This window comes from Antrostomus carolinensis, unplaced genomic scaffold (assembly GCF_000700745.2).
Source record: "Antrostomus carolinensis isolate BGI_N321 unplaced genomic scaffold, ASM70074v2 scaffold8572, whole genome shotgun sequence".
In the NCBI taxonomy this organism is placed as follows: domain Eukaryota; kingdom Metazoa; phylum Chordata; class Aves; order Caprimulgiformes; family Caprimulgidae; genus Antrostomus; species Antrostomus carolinensis.
Window position 1 is genome coordinate 14,383 of NW_010298926.1, and position 23,426 is coordinate 37,808.

The 23,426-nt window shown below is 38.1% G+C and overlaps 1 protein-coding gene across 4 annotated transcripts in view; it reads right to left on the minus strand.

Moving 5' to 3' along the window:
* Positions 1–1,940: 1,940 nt before the first annotated feature.
* MCF2L (MCF.2 cell line derived transforming sequence like) overlaps positions 1,941–23,426 on the minus strand; it is a 68,189-nt gene continuing 46,703 nt past the window's right edge. The window contains exons 14-32 of one of the 4 annotated variants that reach the window (XM_029083655.1): positions 22,492–22,568; positions 21,472–21,538; positions 17,845–17,960; positions 16,796–16,865; positions 15,430–15,522; positions 15,191–15,283; positions 13,655–13,780; positions 12,684–12,905; positions 12,034–12,126; positions 11,407–11,485; positions 11,187–11,253; positions 9,806–9,921; positions 9,078–9,164; positions 8,178–8,237; positions 7,749–7,823; positions 5,323–5,450; positions 4,590–4,702; positions 4,360–4,463; positions 4,145–4,239 (exon numbers count right to left, since the gene is read on the minus strand). In XM_029083655.1, coding sequence (XP_028939488.1) covers positions 4,145–4,239; positions 4,360–4,463; positions 4,590–4,702; positions 5,323–5,450; positions 7,749–7,823; positions 8,178–8,237; positions 9,078–9,164; positions 9,806–9,921; positions 11,187–11,253; positions 11,407–11,485; positions 12,034–12,126; positions 12,684–12,905; positions 13,655–13,780; positions 15,191–15,283; positions 15,430–15,522; positions 16,796–16,865; positions 17,845–17,960; positions 21,472–21,538; positions 22,492–22,568 — 1,881 coding nt within the window. Of the gene's footprint in view, positions 4,240–4,359; positions 4,464–4,589; positions 4,703–5,322; positions 5,451–7,748; positions 7,824–8,177; positions 8,238–9,077; positions 9,165–9,805; positions 9,922–11,186; positions 11,254–11,406; positions 11,486–12,033; positions 12,127–12,683; positions 12,906–13,654; positions 13,781–15,190; positions 15,284–15,429; positions 15,523–16,795; positions 16,866–17,844; positions 17,961–21,471; positions 21,539–22,491; positions 22,569–23,426 lie in introns of all 4 variants that reach the window. The other 3 variants (XM_010162613.1, XM_029083656.1, XM_010162614.2) reach the window with 3 other exon arrangements.

Here is a 23,426-nt window from a genome sequence, read left to right on the forward strand (position 1 = left end):
CTGTCCATCCTTCCAGGCTGGCACAACGAGTGGCTGCTCAGGTGCCTGCAGTGTGCTGGGTGACAAATATCACTTACACACTTAAAAACTGCATTTCAGCCATGCAGAGCAACACCAACTCCAGTTAAATGAAAAAAGAGAGAGACACACAAAGTGACAGCCAGTTTGGGAAGTCAGGATTACTGGTTATCCTCCTCAGCACTGTTAGATAATTTCTCTTGAAAATGCATTTACTCAGCTGCATTATTTGCAGAGAGGTGGCAGTTTGTTTCTGCTTGCTGAGGGGCTTATCTGTGAAGAAAGCAGAGAGAACAAGAAGGAAACAAAGATGCCTCAGCAAGAGACGGGGATTTTTTAAGTCTGTTGGACAGCGTTTAAAGAGGACTTCTAGAAGTTGCCTGGAACAAAGTCAGTAGAGCACATCTAATACCTTTGCCAAAGGCCTTGGGTTGTCCTGCCGCAGCTGGCCTCACCCTGCCAGCGTGTTTGTAAAGGGCAAGAGAAGCTATTTATCAAGTGCGTTACTATTACAGGTCAGAAAACTGCTTCACCCTCTAAATGTCTTTACGTAGCCATTCATTTCTCTCCACCTGCTTATGGAAGGATCTTTCAAATGAAAGCCCAAGAAAAGCTACTTCAACATCTAAACATTTTTTGATAATATGTTATCTAGACACAGGTTACACTAGATCTTAGAGGACAACAGAATCTGGCTTTTCTATTCCTACATCCTAAGTTAAGGGAAATGGATTGGGGTAGCTCCCTTGTACCAGGCAGATATGGCACTCACCCCCACAAATCTAGCAGAACTGCTCATTCTGGGGACTTGCGTGGACACTCTGAACTTTACAGTGCAGTTCATAACAACCATATGACATATGATACAGAAGGGGAATGGGAGTCCTTGTCATTTTGAGATAAGTGATGTACATGAGTTATGGTCCAAAGTCCTCAGTTTTGCTCACTGACAACATCTGTGTAGAATACGTTTTGTATTCCAACTAGCAAACTGTTTCTGTATCTAGGAAAGACTGTGCTCCAACTTTGAACCAGTCATCTAGGATACAAGAAACCCAGCATGAGCCCACAGTGTTTGCAACAGGAAATAAACATCATTACAATTAAAAAGAAATCAATCATTATTAGGTTTTTATATAGAAAAGTCTTTACATTCCACTAAGGGTAAATCTGAGCTGGAATTCTTTCATTCTCATGCTCTAACAAGTATGATGATGTGGCTGTTCTCAGAAAGGCTGGACCTCCTTTTGCTCAGAAAAGGAGGACTACCTACTACAGAGGTAGCTGTTAACAAGAACAAGAGTAAATAAAGGCAATCAAATCCCAATAACAGCTTAGCTGGATCGTGTAATTGCACATGACCACCAACTCAGCCCAAATCACTCCAGTCAGTGTGAAATTCACCTCCTACCATGGCACGATGGTCCTTAAAGCCATTAATCAGTGAATGCTCAAACATTTTCCTCTTCAGATGCTGCAAGAGTCAATGTGGTTTCTTGTTTCTTATCCAGCTGTGGCCGTTGACAGACATGGACCTCCAACTTGTTCTGCAAAGACTACCGGATCTAGGGGAGTGCGCGTACAGGAGGAGGGGAACCACGAGATACACAGCTTTGTTATGGAAAACACAGCAGTGATGTGCCATCTTTTTAAAAAGGGTAATCAGTGGTTTTCATGTCCTCAGCCTGCAGACATGCTTTAATTCACGAGTGAGACAGGATTACCAGGGTAAAATGGTGTTTTTCTGAGACAGTCCAGAATGAGCAGGCAAAGGCTTTGAACACACGGACCCTGACAAGCACCTCACTTTCTAGGCTTGCAACAGCTAGAGAGACCTGGCTTTCTGTCCCAAATCCTTCAGCCTGTCTCTGTTGTTATGATACCCAGAAAATACTGTGAGACAAAGTAAAACACAGAGCATGTCTACATAAAGGCATTCAGCAAGAAGTGCTGAAATTTATTCAAATTTTCGTAATTACAATAGAGACCTCTGATTTTGAACTTCTAATTCACAACAGCAGTAAAAAAGGAAATGGTGAAATGGGTTGAATTAAAGTGCAATGATGTGGAGAAAACCATTGAAATAACACAAATGAGGCTGCGGTGAGAAATGAAAGGACAGTCTCATCCTAGCAAAGACAGCCATATATAAGTAAACTATGTTACAGATAATTTACAAAATAACTTACATAGATGAAGATAAGCTGAATCTCATGTTGCCATTCCATTGTTAAATATCAGACTAAATATTCCCAATCAGCACAATATTATATGGGATAATTAAACAAAGATCAGAAGCTTTCTGTGTTGGAAAAGATGCCTGAAGTAAAACCCTGATCAGCCTTTATATTGCAGTACTGCAAGAAACCTAAAGATTTATGAATTGTAAAGTGACACATTCAGCAGCATGAAGACTATAAATACATCTTTTACATTGATACATTATATCTATACACATATACATATCTACACACACATATATATACACACACAAGCACATACATGCACGTATATATGCATAAATGTATGTGTGTGTGTATATCTATGTTTCAATTTGTACTGACGATGGTCAGCTGCATTTTGATTGAGTCTGGGGTAGGGTTGCTTTTGCAACCCAGCAGTAAGATCATTCTTTAGAGTATTTGTTGTTTAAGTTTCCTAAACTGCAGCCTCTAAAATATAAAATTCTCACATAAAGAGAGACTTCAGGGCTCAGCCATCTGATGATTAACAGCAGTTCCCGTTGACATAACCTGCTGTGCTTAGTGCTTCTGAAAAATTACGCTTTTAAAGTCCACATTATTTTTAAGTAATATGGTACATGAACCAGTTAAAAAACCTATTTTATATAAGTAAAAATGTTTGAGAGATGGACAGGAATGAATACAGTATTCTATTCATGCACACAGTTTTGGACTGTTTGTAAGGATGATGTGCAAAGAATGTCTATCAGTGAAAATTTACAACATAGGCTTACATCACACCTTGAAAAATGGAAAGTTTAGCATTATCCTTCCTTTAAAAAAAACTTAAAATACTTGTCTGTAGCATAAGTCTGACTTCTCTAATAAAGATTTTTTTTCTCCCATGCTCTCCTTTATAGAAAAATGTCATCATGTTTTTTTTCTTTGAATAAATCTGCAACAAACACTATTGACTAAAAATACATCTGGTTTCTAGCTCTCATAGGTTTGTCTGAAGGAAGGCTCTTGACCCATAGTGCAGCCACAATAGTTTCCTCTGCCCATAACCACATGCTAATTGTGAGAGCTGAAGGTAACCATGCAATTACCATTTAATTAAGAAATAATTTAGTGAATAAGAACATTTGTGTTTCATTGTGCACCTGCATAAGGAAAAAGATACTATTAAATTGCCAAGGCTATGTAAACACAGTGATCTTGGTAACGAATTTGGTTGTGAGGCCAAAATACCTCAAAAAACAGCTATTTCATTTTACACATTATTAAAAAGGTTGGAAACAATGAAGTAGTATTTTCTTTTGATGCTGTTATGGTCCATGTATTGGTCATGTCTGCACCCCAGTCTCTAGGGAGCAGAAGAATATCCTGAAGACCCACAGAAGAGAAAAAGCTGGACCAGACCTCCTTCCTGGTTGCTGTAAGAGTCCCATTCACTGCATTGGCCGAGGTATGTTCTTGGAGAAAGGGTTGTTTTGGGAGGAGAAACTGTAAACTCAGATTTATTTTCCCCATACCTATCCTGTACAGTGATTGCAGTGTTATTAGTTTACAATGAGGATTTAGCACTGAACACATTTTGTTTGCTCCCGTTCAGATTCTCACTGTTACAAAATGATAAAGTTCTGCAGAAGCCTGATTGTGTATCAGTAACAAAATGTGTTTTATGCTAACAGCTCTGCAGCTTCAGACTTCAGAGCAGAAGCCTCTACAAGACCCTATTTCAAATTGTTTATTTACAACTTCACATTCCATGCACTTTTCATTGGGATCTTCTGGGAGAACCTGTAAAAATCACCAGTGAAAATACTGAAAGCTGGCAACACAGAACTGGTGGTTCTCTTTTGGAGTCCAATGTCCAGAACTCTGCACAAAATGACAAACTCCAAATTTACTTTCCCCGGAAGTGGGGTGAAAATTTAATGTTAGCCCTTAATGTCTGAGAAGCTGGTGCTGCTGGCATTGCAGCTATCACTGCAACTTGATGATGTGCTCAAAGTGCTGGAGGCAGTGCCTGATTCTGGGAAAGGAAAGAAAAAAAACACAAGAAAATATGATATGGTTGGTTTTTTTTCACAACTTACTTTCATTCTAGGAATCTTCAGAAAGGCAATAATGTCATTTATAATAAATAGCTTACCAGAGCTGCTTAAAGATTGAGCTGATTTTGAATTGCCTATGAGCATCAGCAGATTGTTTGGTGGGATCCAACCCTCTCTACCAGTGCTCAGGTTCTTTACATGCCTTTAAAAAAGAAAAAAAAAGAAAAAAGTAAAAATGCTTAATTTGATGCCTTGCAGTTTTGTCCTAAACATCTGCCTTCCAAACACAGTTCTGCATATAAAAATTTCCAAACACAGATCTGCGTACCAAAGTCCATCCTCTCCTTCACGAATCAGTTGAACTAGATCTCCACTTTTCACTGTAAATTCTTCAGAAGCTCCTTTTTCATAATCAGTCACAACTGTATATTTACCAGGAGTCTAAATGCACACAGAGGAGAAACATAAATTATTTCTGTTGAGTGCTTTAAGGTATGTTGCAGCTTTTGTTATGAAATTATAGTACTTTTCCCTTCTTTCTCATGCACATACATGCTGAAGATGGTATAAATATACATACTGAGAGGAAGTAAAACTTTGCTGTTCAGTTACATGCAAATTCAGTACATTAATTCTCATACCCTGAAAAGCATTCAGTGAAATGTTTCCATTACAAAAATTAATTCAAATATTAAAAAAAAAAAAAAAAATCAAAAGAAAAAAAAGCAACCAAAACAAAACTGGCAAAGCAACATGATGTATGTGTGGAAGTCTGTTGACATGGTAGCTGAGCACGTCATTGGTTGACTGATGTACTATGGCATAAGCAGTCATGGTCTCCCTGGTCTGCAGGTAAAAAAAGGCGCAGATGGACCTTCCCAAGGTACAAACACAAGGCAGATTTAAGAGAGGGGATATTTTCCATTCCCCTGGAAGCTTTTCCCAGCTGAGTATTTCAAGGTAGACTCTTTCCTGCAAGCTTCCAAAGTGTTCCTGTGTCCTGCCACACACAATGCAACAGTAACATTTGCTTAGTTCAATAGGAAAGCATTTCTGGTTACCAGCTTCCTCTCGCCTGCCCCTCCTCCTCCTTCTTCCTCCGCATCTGATGAATTCAGTGGATCTTCAGCACTGGACCAGCCGTCATTTTCTTCAGATGCATCAAGAGAATGAGATGTTCTAGCCCAACCTTGAGGAACAAAGAGCCAATGGTTAACTTTGTAGCAGTGAGCCACTGACTGGGAGAAATGTTCTTCCCATGGAAAACCTCTTAAGTTATCAACATAAACAGGAGGAAAACTGTACATGGGGAAGTTATTACAGCCAGCTGGGTGAAATTCACAGCTGGCAAAAGTTGGCCTGTTTCCATCAGAATAAGTGGAGTTGGGGCAATGCACAGCAGTGAATTTGGCCCTTTGGATTCATATAGAGGGAAACAGATGGAAAGAACGCAAATTCCCAACTAAAAAGCAGCTATTTCTCTCTTGTACAAAGATGAACGATGAACAGATACTCTTTTTCTTGGGAGGAGGTAGAAGGCAGGAACGTACACTTTATGGGAAGAGGATGAACACACAGGTGGTGGTGTTCATCCTCTGGTGGTTAGATTGGTTTGGTCACCCAAATCAATCTAATCTCTCTGCTGGAACAAGGGATGGACGTGCATTGCCTCCTTCGAACCATTGAGCACTTAGAGCTGTCACAAAATTCAACACAAGCTACAGGCACTCTGTACTTCACCTGATGAAGGAGCTTATTATTTAAGGGTATTCAGGCTGACACAAGAACACTTAATCACGGTGACTTATCTTGGTGTTAAGTCACTGCACCAAACACCACAAGAACAATCTCCTGCCTGTCATTTATTGTCAAGTGTTCCTTTTTCTCTGTCCAGGTAAAGCATTTCATTTATTTACAAAGCTGAATCATATTCAGAGTGCACAAAATCCTTTTCCAAATAAAACTACAGTACCTTTTACTAGTGGGATGCTTTTTTCTGAGGTCAGCAGCTACTAAGAAATGTGTCAAGCTTATAATGAAAATAAGTAATAAAAAAAAAAAGAGACAAATATTTCAAAGTAAGATTTTAGTTTAAGCCAAATGGTAACAACAATGAAACTCAATAAAGAATGAAAGGAAGAACAAACCTCCCAACTTTTATGTAATTATTAGTGAAGTAGAAAAAGCACCAGCATTTTAGCTCTTCACTGCTTCTGAGGCATTTGTCATGTGGCCGGTCATGCCAGTGCATTAAGAAACAAACCTGAGCAACGTCAGAGTAAAGCCAAAGCAATCTAAGAATCACAGAAAGCAATCACACCCAGAGCACACCAAACGGAGTGGGACTTTTACCTCGCCTGGGCTGCTGGATGACCTGCACAAGGTTAGAAGTACTGACTCATTTGGCCCTGTCCAGGGTTAAGAATGAACTTCCATCTGTGAAGAAACTGAGCAATAAATTCCTTCTGTATTCCATGCAAATTTCCTTGGAAGCTTGCATCTTACAGTTGACTTGTGGGATACAGCTGAAACCCTTTCCATTATTTCCAAGTTAAGAGCAATGCAACAAAAGAAAACTTGGTTTCTCCTGCTTGTTCCAAGCTCTCATTAGAAACAGAACCAATGAGTTGCACAAAAAAAAAAAAAAAAAAAAAAAAAGGTGAAATCACTGTAATTGCTCTGCCTGTACCATCACAACCACTGGCTGGCTCATCTGGAACATTCTGGGTAACAGTTCTTGTTCTTCAGCCTTTTTTGTTATTGTGCTGATGTGGATAAGAGCAGACCTGCCTGATCCTGCCACAGCAACAGTACTCTGACGCCTCATAGAAGCTGGCGCTCTACTATTAGCAAGTCTGTATAAAAGCCCATCTGATCCTGGGCAGGAAGGGGAAATGTTCACTGTGGTTATATTTGTATTAGATAACTACAGGCACCAAAATTATGCATGTGCATATTCTGCATCGTGTGACTAAATCAGAAATCCCTGTAAAGGCAGGAAATGACAGAAAATGGCAGACAGTCTTAAGAAAAGGCAAGGTTACACAGAAATGAGCTTAGATTTGATGGTGCCAGGAAAACCAACAATTCATTAACCACTTCTCTTCAGAAATGGGCCCACAGGTTTCTTCACAGAGATAGGATCTATCTGCAAAATGTGATTCCATCACCAATTCATTTTCCTTGAGCTCACTGTGGTGTAAGTTGTAGTGATGTAGCAATGAAAGGAAATGAGTGGAAGCAATGTGCTCTGCACCAGGGAGCTGTGACCATCACCTGGTGCAGTTTCATCCTGAAATGAAATGTCAACTGCCTGCTTATTCCTCTTTGAGTTGGGGAAGAAGAGATAAAGTGTCAGAAAAGAGACTGGAAGGTGCAAGACAGAAAGGGGAGTTACTAGATGGTTTAAATTAATTTACATGCTCTGGTGTAACATCACGAGGGATGTGTGGATATCTGTGGAGTACAAGATGTGGTATCACTCTACCTCTTAAACCAAAAGGAGTTGGGTCACTCACTACTTCATGCCGTTTAGCTTTTTTGTCAGGACTGGTAGGAGAAGCTGCAGGAGGATGAATAGGCAAAAAACACAGAAGAGAGATATTGAAGAACTGGAAAAAAGAGAATAGGTGGATTGCATGCTAAATACCTTTGAGTTTACACTGGAAAACAAAAGGATTTCTGTAATCACTCTAATTTCAACCATCATTGGTCAATTACAGGAGAAGGAATTAATTATTTACATATAGTTATTTGAAGATAAATTGACAAAGGTATTTTACAGTAATAGATGGAAGTATATGTAGACTTTTCTAAATGAACTAGACAGCAACTGAATACAATTAATTTAAATTTTAGATAAACATTACCAAATTTAAACAATCATTTTTATATAAATCTAGTGCTACAGCAATACCTGGTCCTGTAAGAAGGATCATTGGCAATGTCTGGCTTTTAGCAGAAGGAGATGGAGTTTCTGTCAAGGCAAGCATGGGATATTAGTGCTCACCTCATTAGCATTAGATTCACAACCCTAGAGTCTCTCCAGAAAGAACTCAAAGGTAATCAGGTTTTAAAAAGGCATTCTGAAAAGTTGCTTGGAAAAAAAAACCCAACATGCTCTTGAACAAGTGACATCATCTTAACATAACTCAGACCACTCAAAAACAGCTGCTCAAACCAAGCATGAATGTACCAGTGGGATTACTTGGCAGGAGGAAGCAAGAAAGGTCTCAGACTCCTGTTGCCTGTTTTAGCAAAAAAAGTAAAGACCATTTCTGGAAGTGTAAGGAAATTTTTATGTATTTTTGCATCTGGAAGAACAACACTGTCATACACATTTTGCTGTAGTCATGCTTTAGGAGTTCTGTTAGCAAGGATGCTAATATAGAAATAATCTGGAAAACTTGATTCCTTTTTGCCAAGTACAGGTGCATTTATGGCAGATCCACTGAAGCTAGAAGCAGGCCAGCTCTCTGATCTGAAGACAGCTTCCTTCCTCTAGGATTCCTACAGGAATGAGGCACTATAAACTCCTTCCTTGGCCTTGATAGTAAGACTGGAGACATTAGAAACTGCATTCCTTCCCTTGCATCGCCAGCAGCTCCACTTTTCCCAGCTGCATCTCCCTCTCCCACTCTGGAGCTGGTTTCTCTTTAAATCTCCCTGTCAGGGTCAGCGACTTGGGAACCTGGCTTGAACTGAGGAGAACAAGCTAGTGCATACGCTGAAAACCTGTTACACTACACACACATTCACCCAAAGTGATGTGTCACAGCTTTAAACAGAAAACAACCTCGCTTTTTTAAGAAATTACCTTTCTGACTTTTGAGGTTAGTAAAGCCCTGCAGCATAAAGCACTTTTTTGACAATACAGAGCATTCTGAGGTAGAGCTAGTGTCATCTACAAAGGAAGAGAGAGACACAAAGAAAGGGGAGAAGGCCATGAAGAGGTCAAGGTAAAAATTGTTCACAGCCCTGCCAGGGAACCAGCATCTTAGGATGAGAAAGGACAACTGAAAGTCCAGGTACAACAGAAGAACCCAAGTGGCCAGTCGTTCTCACTGTACAAGGGCTTGTATTGCCACTGGTCTAGTAAATAATCTCCATGATGGGAACAAAATTTAAAGAGAAAAATAATACTCTTCAGATCAGATAATGCCAAGAAATTTATGCAGAGGAAGAGAAACCTAAGAAGCTGGGCAGCTCTAAGGGAAGACCTGCTGTAGACTCAGGCCTTGTAACACAGTTCCCACCTCCTTTTGGTTACCCTTCATCAAAGTGACTTTGGACCTGTACACAACACACAGTGGAACACTGAAACCCCTGAGCTACGGGCAGCCAGGACCAGCACGCTGGTGTAGTGTGGGCAGCACTTTGTGGGTGGGCTGCCTTAGGGCTGAAAGCAGCACAGTCCTGCTCGTTCAGGTGTAAGGCTGCATTTGGCTGCACTACTGTGGCCACTCTGCTGGTGGATCTGCCTGTGCATCTGCAGTGCAGGCATGCTTTTGTGTTTAAAGCTACAATAGATATGTGTAAACTCACCTTTGCCCTTCTCAGGGTACTTTGGTGCTACTGTGGTGCCATAACCTTCTAGACTTGTGAGGTCAGCTTTTCTCTCGTCCATTTTTTTAGTATTTCTGATATGGTTCCGTGAAGGACTGTTTATTGGAAGAAAAATAAGACAATCAATCCATCTCCAGCAAATTTGGGTCTGAATAGGGGTGATAACTTTCAGTCATGGGCTGCCTATACAGATATATAGGCTGAAACCCATTTATTAACTACTTTCCAGACCATAGCTCCCAGGACTGAAAAAGTCATTGGTGACGGGGCATTTAGAGACCATGAGCACATACAAAGGAGAAAAGCTCCCTTAATTCACTGCAACTGCATGCACTATGGCAGAGCTCAGGACAATTTCCATTCACTCTCAGCTACAGGCACACATTCTGTGCTGACAGTTTCCCCCTGAACATACTAAGGGAAAAAAAGAAAAAGAAAGGAATAAACTCTGCCCCTCAGAAGCTCTTAACGTAGAGAACAGATGAGGGGTGGAGAAAGAATAGGGGCTTAACCTTGCAGTTGGATTCCAATCACACCTCCCATTGGGAATGGCATGGAGAAAGATATCCCGTAAATACTATATATTTGGGAAGTTCTCCCTGAGTAGATGCATAAAACATGCAGGGCAGAAGAGCTACTCATATATATTCAAGCACACACCATGTGGGAATGACTGAATATATGAGTAGGTGGGCTTATGGGTACATACTCATATAATGAAAAAAATGAGTAGCAGAGGATTGAAAAGAAGTGTCAGAGAAGGGCAGAACAACAGGTGGGAGCAGAATAATACACAGGTTGGTAGGGTGAAGGATAAAAAACAGGAAAAGAAGAAAAGCTTGACTCACAGCTTGGGACAGCAGAAGAATCAACACATCACTTACTAAAAAAACAAATGGGAGGAAAGAAGGAGGGACTGAGAAGAAATAATGCCCTGAAAAGGACAAAAAAAGTAATGTGAAATTTTAAGAGGAAGAAAGCAAAAAATAATCCAGATGAAGGAAAAGAACAGAGAAGGAAGGAAAAGGCTGCTCCACATAACTCTTTTATCCGTGTGTAAAATACATAATTAGCTGTTCAAGAAACAGAACCATAATACAACAAGATTTTGGCTGGTACAGAAAATTACTTTTCTGTGCTCTTCACTATCAACTGGGAAAGCCCACGCCACTGCTACTCAGTTTAATAGTCTGGGATGTGTATAAACCCCAAGCTTTACAGCTTTATAGTAGGAAAAGACCTTAAAAACCCTGAAATCTAAGGGCCAGTACGAAGGGATAGGAGTAATGAAGAACTGCAAAGTGGATACATTAGTGTAGTTGTAAGACAGCCAGGTTGATTTGATAACATACATACCTACCTTGTACAAGATGACGCTGGTAGAGGTAAACTCTGTGTTTGTTCTAGTGTCCTGTGCTGACTAGCTTCTGTAATGGAGGAATGAAAAAGAATGATTAAATTTATTTGTATTTTGAGCTTTTCATTTTTAGAGTCCTACACAGTGAAGACATACAGGGCAGGTTTTGAAGTTCAAAGGGAAAAGAGATTTAAAAAACATATATATATGCAAAATACTCTACCTCTGCATGCCTGCAGTTGACTTGTCAGCACTTTTCTTATTTCATTTACCCAAGTAGCTTTAACTTCAGGGGTTGGTGCCTAATCAAAAATAAGTAGAATCAGTCATCAAGCACAGAATACTTATTACACAAAGAGCTGCATGCCAAAGCACAGCCTCTGAGGAATCCTTCAAGAGGGACAGATAGAGTCCCTTCTCTAGTCCTTCAGTGAACAGAAACTAGCTGTGGAACATGCTGAGGCACAGGCTGTGCACATGCTACAGTCGAACCCCAGCTCCCAGCAAACCACTGCTCCAGTGAGATCAACAGCAATGGTGAATACAATATTCCCCATGAACTTGGTAAAACATGATTTATTTTTTTTCCCCACCCACAAGACTGCAATTGAAATATATCATTTAAGAAACTGCCTTATGATTTAATCTGTTCACTGCTGGGTTTTTGGGGGTGGTGGTGTTGGGGAGGTTTTTTGTTGTTGCTTTTACATTTCTTCATCGCTGTCTATTAGTGATATAATAAAGGAAAAAAAACCAACCCAAATCTTCTTGGAGTTAGGCTTTTTTTTTTTTTCTTTCTATCTTTTCCCCACCCTCCCTTTCTTTTTTAAGGCAATGGCATGTTATTTACCTGTATGATGTAAACTTCTTCCCTTGCATTATACCAGATTTCAAATTTTTTTGCATCACCTTTGACATTTTCTGTTATTCCAACTGCTGCCATCTGGAAGCAAAGAGAACAGAAGCTGACCTACCAAATTGCAAATATGATAAAAATGGAAGCAGGCATCTACTGTTACCCTATTTTTGAAAAGCAAAGCCACATTTGGCATCTTGCTGAAGGAAAATAATAACTAATAACATACAGTCTGCATGTGCTTTGTGTCAGCTTGGCTACTTCGGAGGGAAGAAAGGCTTAGGTACATTAAACTGAGGCTGACCCACAAGATGTGTGTTAAAATCCAGACCACCAAATCTTACATCTATTTTATATCACCCTGCTCTACTCATTATTAAATTTTCTGTGTGATTAATGGAACTGCCATTCAGCTAGACTAGTATGGTTTGGATTTTCTCAAAGGATAATTTCCTCCCTACCCCAGCTCTCTAACAAACAGCAACACAAAGTGACACAGACCCACAGCACTAGTTAGGTTTGCCTGAAAGGGTGAAGTTCCCAGTGCAAAACTGTGACACATCTTCACTGACAAAAAAACAGAATGTTGTACTGCAGGCTAAGCCCTCAGTACCTCAACCATACTGGACTGCTTGGTGTCTTACATTTAAGGAGTGTTTGTAGCTGTAAGAAGGTGCTTTTTCATATCCCTCTCCATTTTCTTCTCTTTTTTTACAGAACAGCACTGCTTTCTCATGGAGGAAGAGGTGTCGCTGCATTGGCTTGAAGCGTGCCAAATCTTTCACCTTTGAGTGACCCTTCTTATGATCAGTCCAGACATTGAAGGATCCCTGCATTAAAAGCTTGCCCAGCTCATTGAGGTTTCCCTGGAATAAAACAAACAAACAAACAAACAAAAAACCCCCCGATTTTTATAACTACAAAGACATTTCATCAGAGTAAAACACATGCTCTGAACAGGTTTTTACAAGTTCTGTTGTTCCAAGTAATCTCTCAATGCTTACGTTGGGTTTGGAAATGTAATAAAAATAAAGTCTGTGACGGATTTTTACACATAGTTTTCTCTTTCCCCAACACTGTTCAGGCAGGATTTTACAGTCAAGAGTACCAGTAGCAAAGAAACAGAGATCTACATATAGAGACAGGGGGAAGCACAAGACACCTCCCCCACCACCCCCAAAGCTCTGCTCCAAAGCTCCTTACTTTTTTTCTCTTTTTTTTTTTTCTTTTTTTTTTCTTTTTTTTTTTTTTGTTTTGTTTTTAAACTGGAAGTTTTGGATGTAGTTTTACATGTGGATATAAAAACTTAGTAGTGACTCCCATTTGGCAGTAGCCTACACCAGACTCTTCATGATGATTTTCTGTTTCTAACTTGGTGCCAAGTAGATCAAAGGAAGAAAACTTCTGTAGATGGAGTAAAATATTATTCATAGTAGGAAAACTTCAGAAGAGTATAGAGAGATCCACTTTCCATTATTTTCATTACACAATTCAGTCTAAAGGCACCTTTTGTAAAACATTCGCATAATTAGTACAAAGTATGGAGTATGCTGTACATATGTCTAAGAAATAAATGAAAATAAATTAAAAAATAAGTAAAAATACTGTTACTCACATCATAGCCTGTAATGGCTATCTGGTGCATTGAATCATTAACTGCTTTGAGAATACCCAATATGGACGTTAACGCCTCCTGAAGATCTTCAGCACCTTCACAGTTCTTACTGTACTTGAGCATTTCCTGAGTGGGCAGGGAATGACAACATACTTAGTTTTGGAAACAGCAATAACTAGGAACATTCAATTTTTAACACTAAGTTCTTAAATTAAGTGTTTAAAGTTTTTGAACTTATCCAGTCAAGTTTTATACCATATAATCTAGTGGGTTAAGTACTGTCTGGAACTCAGAAGACCCTAAAGTTTTACTTTTTATCTCTGTTGCTAATTAACCAAATATATTTCGTTCATCTAAATGTTTTATAAGCACTATCTAAGAATTTTACAAGACTAACTTTATAAACATTTCATCATAACTGTTAAAAAAAAAATAAACCCAAACCAAACGACCCTCTGTAATCTGTTACTTTTAACGTTCGTTACTTTTTAGAAGAAAACAAATGTAAAAATGTAGGAAAATTTCATTTATTATTTTAATTTTGGTGAGGTCTGGGATGCTAGTAACAGACTTAAACTTACTGCACTGAGCATAGACAATGCACATTTAAAAAGGCATCCCTTCTTTAAAGACCTTATTGCTTGCAATAAGGCAATTGGCTTATTGGTTTATCTGTATCAAACTAATCTCCCAGTTTGATGCAAATAAACATAGCTGTGAGTTCATGTAGAATTCTCCAGACTTCATAGTAAGAGAATAAGCATTTACTCACGGACTGCAGGAACTAAAGATACTCTAAATCAAAAACCTTTCAAATATTCCTCTCTACATAAGCTTAATGTAATTAAGTCTTTAAAAGCAGTTAACTTTAATTCAGTTTTAACTCAAGAGTAAATTTGGTCCAAGGTAATTTTTTTTAAACTACTGGAAGCAAAAATATTGAAACATGTGTCTATGTGGAAAACATTTCTTAAAACAAGCATGCTTCAAACATGGCAAAAACATAGACATTAATTTTAAAATTTATAATAGTATATTGTTCTCATCTTGCTCTCTCAGTACAGCATGTTTAAGTGAATCACAATAGCATCCTTCCTAAAAATACCATACAGTGCTCTCTCTCAGTTACGTACATTCCCTTAGAACCCAGCAGGGCTAATTCCTGTAACATGCATGACGTGGCTATAACTGGTGAGTAACAAGCACTTCAGATAATCTCTTTTCTTTGTTGCAAAGGTTTCTTGGTCCTTCTGTTTTCCCTAATCTACTTTTCATGATTCTCTTCAGCAGAAATACAAGGGCAAAAGAAGTTACACAAGGTGTCTCTGTGGTAACACCTGCCTGTCTACTAGCTGCTTGTTGGCTGAAAGAGAAAGAAACTGAGCTGAAAGTTAATAGCCTGGGATTTGTCTCCATTTCGATTTATACATCTGGCTGCTAACTTTTAGGTTTCTCTCCAGCAGGATGAGAGAAGTGGTATTTTAAAAAAGCAAATGCACAAAAACGTACTTAGTGTTATAGTTTAGTAACACATACCTTTAGCAATAATTGGTATTTGGTAATTCTTTGAACGGGTTTCAGCAAGTATGAGTCCAAACTGAGCTTGTGATCAAGTTTTCTTTGACATTCCTGTAATCAGTGTTTTATTTCATCAGTACACTAATCAGTATTTCTGTTATTTGTTCTTGACATAAATGAAGTTTTTAAAAACCAACCAAAACAAACAACAAACCCCATCCCCCAGAGGTTGTTTGACCAGAGTCAAACAAGCATACCTGAAAGAATGCAGAATCTGAAAACTGCCTCCACAAACTTTCAGATCGAGGTTTATTTTGACAGTATTTTTCATAAATCTGGAAATCTTCCATCTGAAATTGGGGAAATAGGTAAAAAGTTAATAAATTCTTGTGAATTTCATAGACAAAGTTCATAAGAATTTTTTACATCATCAATAAGGCTAAGAAAAAACAACAACAAAAATGCAATTCCTTGAGGCATCCCAAGCAAAAAACAATTATTGATAGAATCATAGTGGTTGGAAAAGACTTTTAAGATCATCAAGTCCAACCATTAACCTATCACTACCAAAATCACTGATTATGTAATGGCTACTAATTTTGTGCTTGGAACATCAGAATAAAATGTCTGTTCCTGTTAATTTTTGCTTCAGTTGAATGTTCAGCACCTTACAAAGAAGCATATGTTATATTTAAAATATGAAACAATATGAAAATACTTCTATGAATGCCCAACCACGAGTCCCTCCATGCAACTTATTTAAAAGTCTTTGTTTGTTTTGTTTTTTCTTTATACATTTTCATTTTATAAATGTGTTTTTCACTGTGAGTTGCACTAAGGTAGACCAAGTAATTTGTTGCCTCTTATCCCTTCAGCAACTAAAGAGCATGACTTCAGCACTTGTTGAAAGCAAAAGGAAATAAGACTGTTGAAAATGTCACAGTAACTATAGATATCAAGGAAAGACTAGGCAGGAAATCAGTAGGCACAGAAGTACCTCTATCCCTCAGTTTTGTGAAAGAGCATCTCCATGGATGTAGCCAGTAAATAGGAGGGGGAGAGATGGCTCCTCCCAGGAGTTTTAGAACATCAATAGGTGGCAACAACAAGAGATTGATTTCCATAAAAAGATTTCTATCTAGCCTTTGGTATACTATGGGTAAGACTCATTGTTTAATAAATCCCATATTTCAAAAGTTTAATTCTATCATAGCTTTCTATTTTCAGAGTAAAAATATTTTTTACTTACTCTGTTGAGGTGTACTCTTTAAAGAAAACAGAAAAGAACAACAAAAAAATCCAATAAAGAAAACTAACCAAGCAAACCAATCATTTATAGTGATGTGAAATGATGCAGTGCTTGACTCCTCTTCATGTTTTCCTAACTACCACTTTAATAAAGCAGTTTTCTTTCAACAAGGTAGCAGCTCTTTCTAACAAAATTAATTACCCCACACAGCAGAAAATATCCCCAACTCTCAACTAACATCTACATTCTCAACCTGTTACCTGTTCAAGAGAAACAAAGGGGATGTGGTCGCAATTACTACACGAAAATAACTTTCATATGTTACAGTCCTAAAGGGGCTTATAAATTAAATGCCAGCAAAAGATGACACGTACCTGATCCAGAAAGCACCGTCCTACTAGTTCTGGGTATTCTATATAGTTTTCTAGTTCTCTCAAGAATATTCTGTGAGGAAGAAGATTTTCTTAGAGCATATGTTAAAAAAGTTGTAGTAAATGTTCTTGCAATTGATTTCCTAAACTTTTGGAAATGGAATTGTAATTCTGTAATTCTGTACTACAAAACTACACAGTCTTCTAGATCATGTAGTTAAAAAAGGGTAGCAAATTAAAGCAAACATTCTGACCAATTTCTTTCAGCTTACTGTTGCTACAACTGAAATAAAATATAAGACTGGGGAGGGAAGGGGGATTTTGTTTCCCTGACTTATGTATTCAGCAGAAGGATTTGTACAGTTTAAAGTGTTTGGTTTTTCCTTCCAAATACTACCAAAAATGACAAAGCAAACAAATGAACCAAATCTAACCTCCCCAAACAAACAAAAAAGCAAAAACAAAAACAAACCACCCAAAAAAATCAGTGGCCAAACCTCTGGTGTAGTTTTGCCTAAAAAAGAAACAACTATTTAATGTGCTTAACTTCTCTTGAAAATCATCCTCTTTTCTACCAATTTAAATATTATCCTTTGAAGAAATACCTCTCTAGTAGCAAGGATTCAAACTTCAGAGAGAGGTCACTGAAGTACAAAATTAACCAGCCTGAACCAGATGTAAGAGTTGAGAATTTGTGGTTTAGAATGATGATTTACTTTCAATAGTAAATTTCATAAAAAATAAAGAAGCCCCAAACCCAACAAACCTTGTTTTAATTAGCTTGTAACCAGATCCTAATACCTTTCTTCAGGAAAGGGATCACAGTGCAAAATTTTACCCGTGTACTGCAAACTTCTGAATAAAGTTTCACACAGCTTTGTTTATTTTTTGTAGATATTTTGCTTTTCCTCTTGTATGTAATATAAATTTTGACATGTATGTTAGCCAGGTGGGACTCAGTAAGGATCTTTTAGCAGTTTAAGCCAGATTAAAAGAAAGAGCATAAGAATCCCATTCAAATGCTATTTTTAGATCTGAACGCAAATCCTCACCTGTTGTGAAAGTGATAAATTTCTTCCATATTCCCAAACAAGATATCCTTCTTATTTTGGAGTTCTGGTGAAATTAGATGAGCCATTAAGGGGTTGTCCATCTCAGCAGCATACCCCTGCAACACAGGAGAGAGGCACACTAATTATCTCCCTTGACTTGCAGTACTTCACTCATTTGACAAGGCAGTCTGCCTGCAGCCTGACAGATAGCAAAGAGTGAGCTCAGCATTAATAATGAAAAAAAAGTATACAAATTCTGTTTGTCCACCAGTCCAGTAAGACACATGTACAGTCTTTATAAGGACACTAGAGTAACTACTGCATTTTTAGTTAAGGATGAAAAAAGTTTGCAATCATTTCCATCAAGCAAAGGCCTCTTATTCCCATACTTGTTACAAATTACAGTTGATACTTTTTCTGTCAGACTTTACACACCTGAGTTTAAAGCCACAATTCCAGTACACACATAAACGTTCATGCAAGTCTTAGCTATTAGTATGAGGGAACAAGTTGACTCTAGTTATTTCTGCAGGTAACAGAAACTATTAAGCTGCAAATTCTATCTTTATGACATTTTCTTTAGCTTTGGTACCAAAAGTCGTAACTTTAGATTCTGGCATCTTCCATTTGTCATACATAAGGCCACATTCTTGTCTGTGTATCTGGCACAGATAAGGAGAAGAGAGAACACAGGTGGCTGTAGGCCAGGACTGTTCTCCCCTGGTCCCAAGGTCACTGATCTATGATTAAGTGATCTCCTGAAACACTAAAAAGACCAAACCAAGCAACAAACAACAACAACAACAAATTCTCCCCAAACCCCAAATAAAACACCCTCAACCAATCTACCAGAAAAACTATCAGAATGCTCTAGTAACTGTATTGTAAGCAGATTTCTTAATATAAGCAGAAGTTTTAGCATACAGGCACTGAAGGATGATGCGACCTACTTTATTTTTCTTTAAACATGCAATTATCATGGACAAGGTGGTCACCGCATTAGCGCATTCATTATAATAAACTGCACTAGATTATAACAAACTTTTATTAGCAAAAGTGCACCTACAACCTAGATTTTAAATTTCAAAGTTGATATCCAAACTAGGAAGAGTAGGAGAACTAGCTGGTAAAGTCAGCTAGCCTGAAGAATTCAAGCTTTTGGATAGAACAGCAATTTTTTTTTTTTTTTAAATTAGAAACATTCCTTTAAAAATCTGGGTATTTTTTCCTCAAACACCACAAAAAGAAAAATTAACAGTACAGGCAAAGATGCTGGAGGTCATAGATAGCTAACCGTTGGTCCCTCTCCCATATCTCTCCCCCCAAATAGGAAAATGCAGAGCCTGAAAGAGAAGAAAAATAAAATGGTACAGCCTTAAAAAAGATAAAAATAACTGACATAAAATGGAGTTAAAAAAAGTTAACAGGGAAAGAAGAACTGTGGCCACCACACAGTTTAGGTACAGTGAAGAGATGCATGAAGAGAATGGTTCATTTCCACTTGAAGATGATGCTGAATATGGCAGCAAAGCCAGGAATAGCCTAAAGAAGAGGTACCTAAAGCCAGCTGAGGTGAAAACAAACCTGACAGAGCTCAGTACTTTAGAATTCTTAAAGAACAAACACATAAAATCCATACATTGAGAAAAAGCTTTTTACAATTTTTTTTTCCAGTTCAGGCTAATATAGTACTTATTTTAAAAAATTAATACAAAACCCTTTTTGTTTTACTACCTATGCAGTTCTTATGTAAGAAAGGAGAAGGAAAGCTATTCCATGCAGCCACAAGGGTCATTTAATCTTACTTTAAGAATATATAAGGCTTTGCTTAGTCTTCCATTTGAAAGCTGTTCTAAAAGCATGGAAATAAATAGAAAAAGGAGTTGAATACAATGGCTAAAAATAGACTAGATCAATATTTTTCCCCAATAAAAATTACTGGATTTCACAGACTAAAGTGGGATGCCCATGGTTATTAATAAAAGGAAAACTATCAAGCTCAGATAAGAGCAGCTACAGGAGTTTCCCATTAATCAATTTTGGGAACTACCTTGGCTTTTTTTTCTGTTGGAATCCTTGGCAGAGAGAAAATGCATGGCAATTAAATATGACATAATAATAGGAGACACTGTCCATACAAAGGAGTATCAGGTTATTTTACAGGAAAAATAGGAAGATTAATAGAATAGGAGAAATAAAGGAATTGGGAGAATAGCCAGAACTGTGCATTAATAACTAGAATTACTCGAAAGTTGGAAGACTGCCACTGAACCATACCTCAGCAAGGATCAGATCCAGAATTACTGTTGGCAGTCCCAATCACCCAAGTTCAAGAGAGATGAATCCCAAACTGCAATGGGGTACAGAGAAGTGTGCCTGGCATGATCAGAGTACTGGAGAGTCTATCACATTGTCAGAAAACCAAGAGAGCTTGGCCTAGCAACACAAGGGTTGTACTATACACTATGCAAAACAAGAGTAATACCAGGGGACTAGAAAGATTTTGCAACAACCATCCAGTAGCAGCAGTAAGGACCAAAAATCCCCCAACTATTCAAGTCCTGATTTTATGAACAGAACTGTACAGATAGCATTGCATACAAAAGCAGGGAATAAAGTGACCCTAAAGGTCCACTCCAGACCTACATTGCTTTATTACTACGCATCAGATGTAACCATCCTACTGTCATCCACACTTCCTAGCACTTGGACCAGATCCAGGACATAAATGCCATGGGAAGCTGAGCATAAACTATGCAAAAGCAAGACCAGAGTTCAAAACCCTCATACAGCACTCTTACTTGAAGGTATGTACTCAGAAATTACCACTCCCAGTCCATAACTTAAGACAGCTCCTATTTATGAGCTTAACATTGGCATGGACAAGAAGAATATGCACTTGGCTCAAGTCCAATTCATCCTGATTAAAACAATTCAACTTCAGTTATGTGCAACTTCATCATCTCCTGCAGTCAAATTGACTACAATGAAATGACACATCTGTGTCTGAAGACTTAAACTTGAGGAACGACACAGAATACTGCAGCGTATTTCTATGAGCAACTCAGCAGTGCTGCAATTGTGCCTCCGCAAGCGTGGCGCAAAGGGAACGCCTTTGTTTCCTTTACGATTTAAAATCAAGATATTATTCTTACAAGGCACTGTTGCCACAGTTGTACCCAAGACATTGGGAAGATCACTTAAAGGTATGCAAAGAGGGACGCAAGAAACTAGTTTTCTTCTCTGACGCAAGGTTCTCTCGATGCAGATTCACATTCCTGTGTGACACGTGACCTTCCTAGAGCTGACCCAAGACTCTGGAATGAACTTTTGCAGGAATTAATCATCATTACAAATCTCCCTATATTCCACCTAAATAGTTAGGCATATCTTATTTTCTGCTCAATTTCTTTTTCTAATACAAAATCCTGGTTGCGTGAATATTTCTAGAAAATAATTGCATATTTGTGCCTCAATGAAAATACAATGAGAGAGGAAAGATGTAATGATCATACTGCTTGATGGGACAAGCAGAAGCATTATAGTGATAAGGAAAGCATAAGAGCATTAATGAAATGGAAGAATGAAATAGGTTCACTAACAGCTGCAGCGAAATTTAATCTTTACCTCAAGAACGCAGAGAAGTTCTTCCACATATGCTCGTTCAGTCTCAATAAGTTCATTAATCACGTGCCTGTAGACAAAGAATTACAATTAAGGCAAGCCTATTCACTTATGCAAAGCAATGAGGCAATATTATCTTTGTCTGTGTATCTACTTCATTGCAGACAATAAAAGAACGATTTCCAGGTAATGGAAAATATGATGTTTCATGAATATTTCTGTCAACAGTTTATATATGTTTATTGAGAAGGATGTATTTTTAAAACATTTTTAAATTTCTGAAAATGTGTTTAAACAGGAAAAAAGTAACATCTAGCATTTTAAGTGCTGTAGTAACCAAATTGAAGCAGTGAAGCATTTTATCATTGTACATACAAAATCTGGTTACGGAGTGTTTGCAAGTATTACAGAAGCTGGAGTTGGAGCTGCATAGGATTATCAAATACAGCCAAGTTACACTGGTCATTTTAAATTAGAGACATTTAGGGTACACTTTAAATATCACAATGCCGCTTTAACTTTAATTTCCTTAATGGTCAAGCAAACATGCTTTCCCCAAACCCCCTCCCCTTGTGATTTTGCCCAATTTAACATGTGGTTGTAACAGTGAAAATACAGTAGAAGTATCCAGTTTACAAGTAGAAATGCAAACTCTGCTATACACATGGCAGGTGATATTAAGTTATTTTTTTAATATAAATGATGTTTAGTTTTTATACAAGAAAGTTATTTTTCATAACATTTATCAAAACAGGGTCTAAAAAGAATAAAAAAGACAGTCTTCTGAAGCATGGAGACAAAAATCTCCAATAGATTTATGTAGTTGTTCTGCCATAGCATCACCTCTCTGCAGCAAAGCTAGAGTCTGGTAGTATATAAACTATAAATAATGCTGCAGACAGATTTAAATATCTTCTTTTGTGTACCAAGCATAGCCAATGTCTTATCAAATCCTTAGCCAAACTCAGCCTTTGCTGGAACGAAATCAGAGAAAAAGCATTTTGTTTATCAAAATACACTTACTGCCGTAACACTGCTAGGTTTTCTTCATCATCCATTGTAGATCCCCCTCTGCTTTGATGGAGTTCAGTCACTTCACTCTAAAGAAGGTAAAAAACAAACAGCAACAACAAAAAATCATCAAGGCATCACAGATAGGGTAAAAACACTTCAAAATACAGAACTTTGCACTCAGCATTACTTGCATGCATTTTCACAGGAAAGACTGTACTCCATTAAAAAAGAAGGCAATTTGCAAGAATGCTGAAAAAAAATCCAAGTTAACCTGAAGGTGTTGAAGCACACAAGAATGTTTAAATACAGGGAGCTCTCCATGAAAGGCCAGCTCAGAAAAGACCGTGGTTCAAGGCCCCTTTCCAGGAAGACAACATCAGAGTATCAGCATAATCTCGGAGGCACCACTGGCCTTAGTCTGTTTTCCAAGCTAAAAACGAGGTACTGTGCTAACCTTCTGGTAACTTCCTAACTTGACACAGAAGTTCACTCTTAGAACTTCTACTGTAATGGCTGACCTAATTATGGCTTTCTGAAAAAAAAAAAAAAAAAAAAAAAAAAAAAGAGAGGTTCTTTTTTCAGTCTCCCCTTGAACCAACCCTTTTCTCCAACTCTTGTCCCTACTGGTCATGTGGTCTTGCCTTCCTCCTTGCATTGTCTCTTGCTGAACCTTTCCTGAGTTGATTGAACTCTCTAACCCAGTGGGAAACTATTTGTTTCTGCTGCTGCCGTCAGGTTACTTTCCTTACGGGAGGCGGGGCAGGAAGACCATCCCCACTTGGGAATGGCAACCCATTAGGTCAAGTGAAGCTGTCTTAGAGCCAACGACAACTAACTCTTCACTTTTGCCAGTTTTAAGAGTAGCCAATTACTACTGGCAAATAATAAATGTTTCCTGCTCATAGATTTTATATTTTGCTGCCCCTAACATTTTTCCTAATATA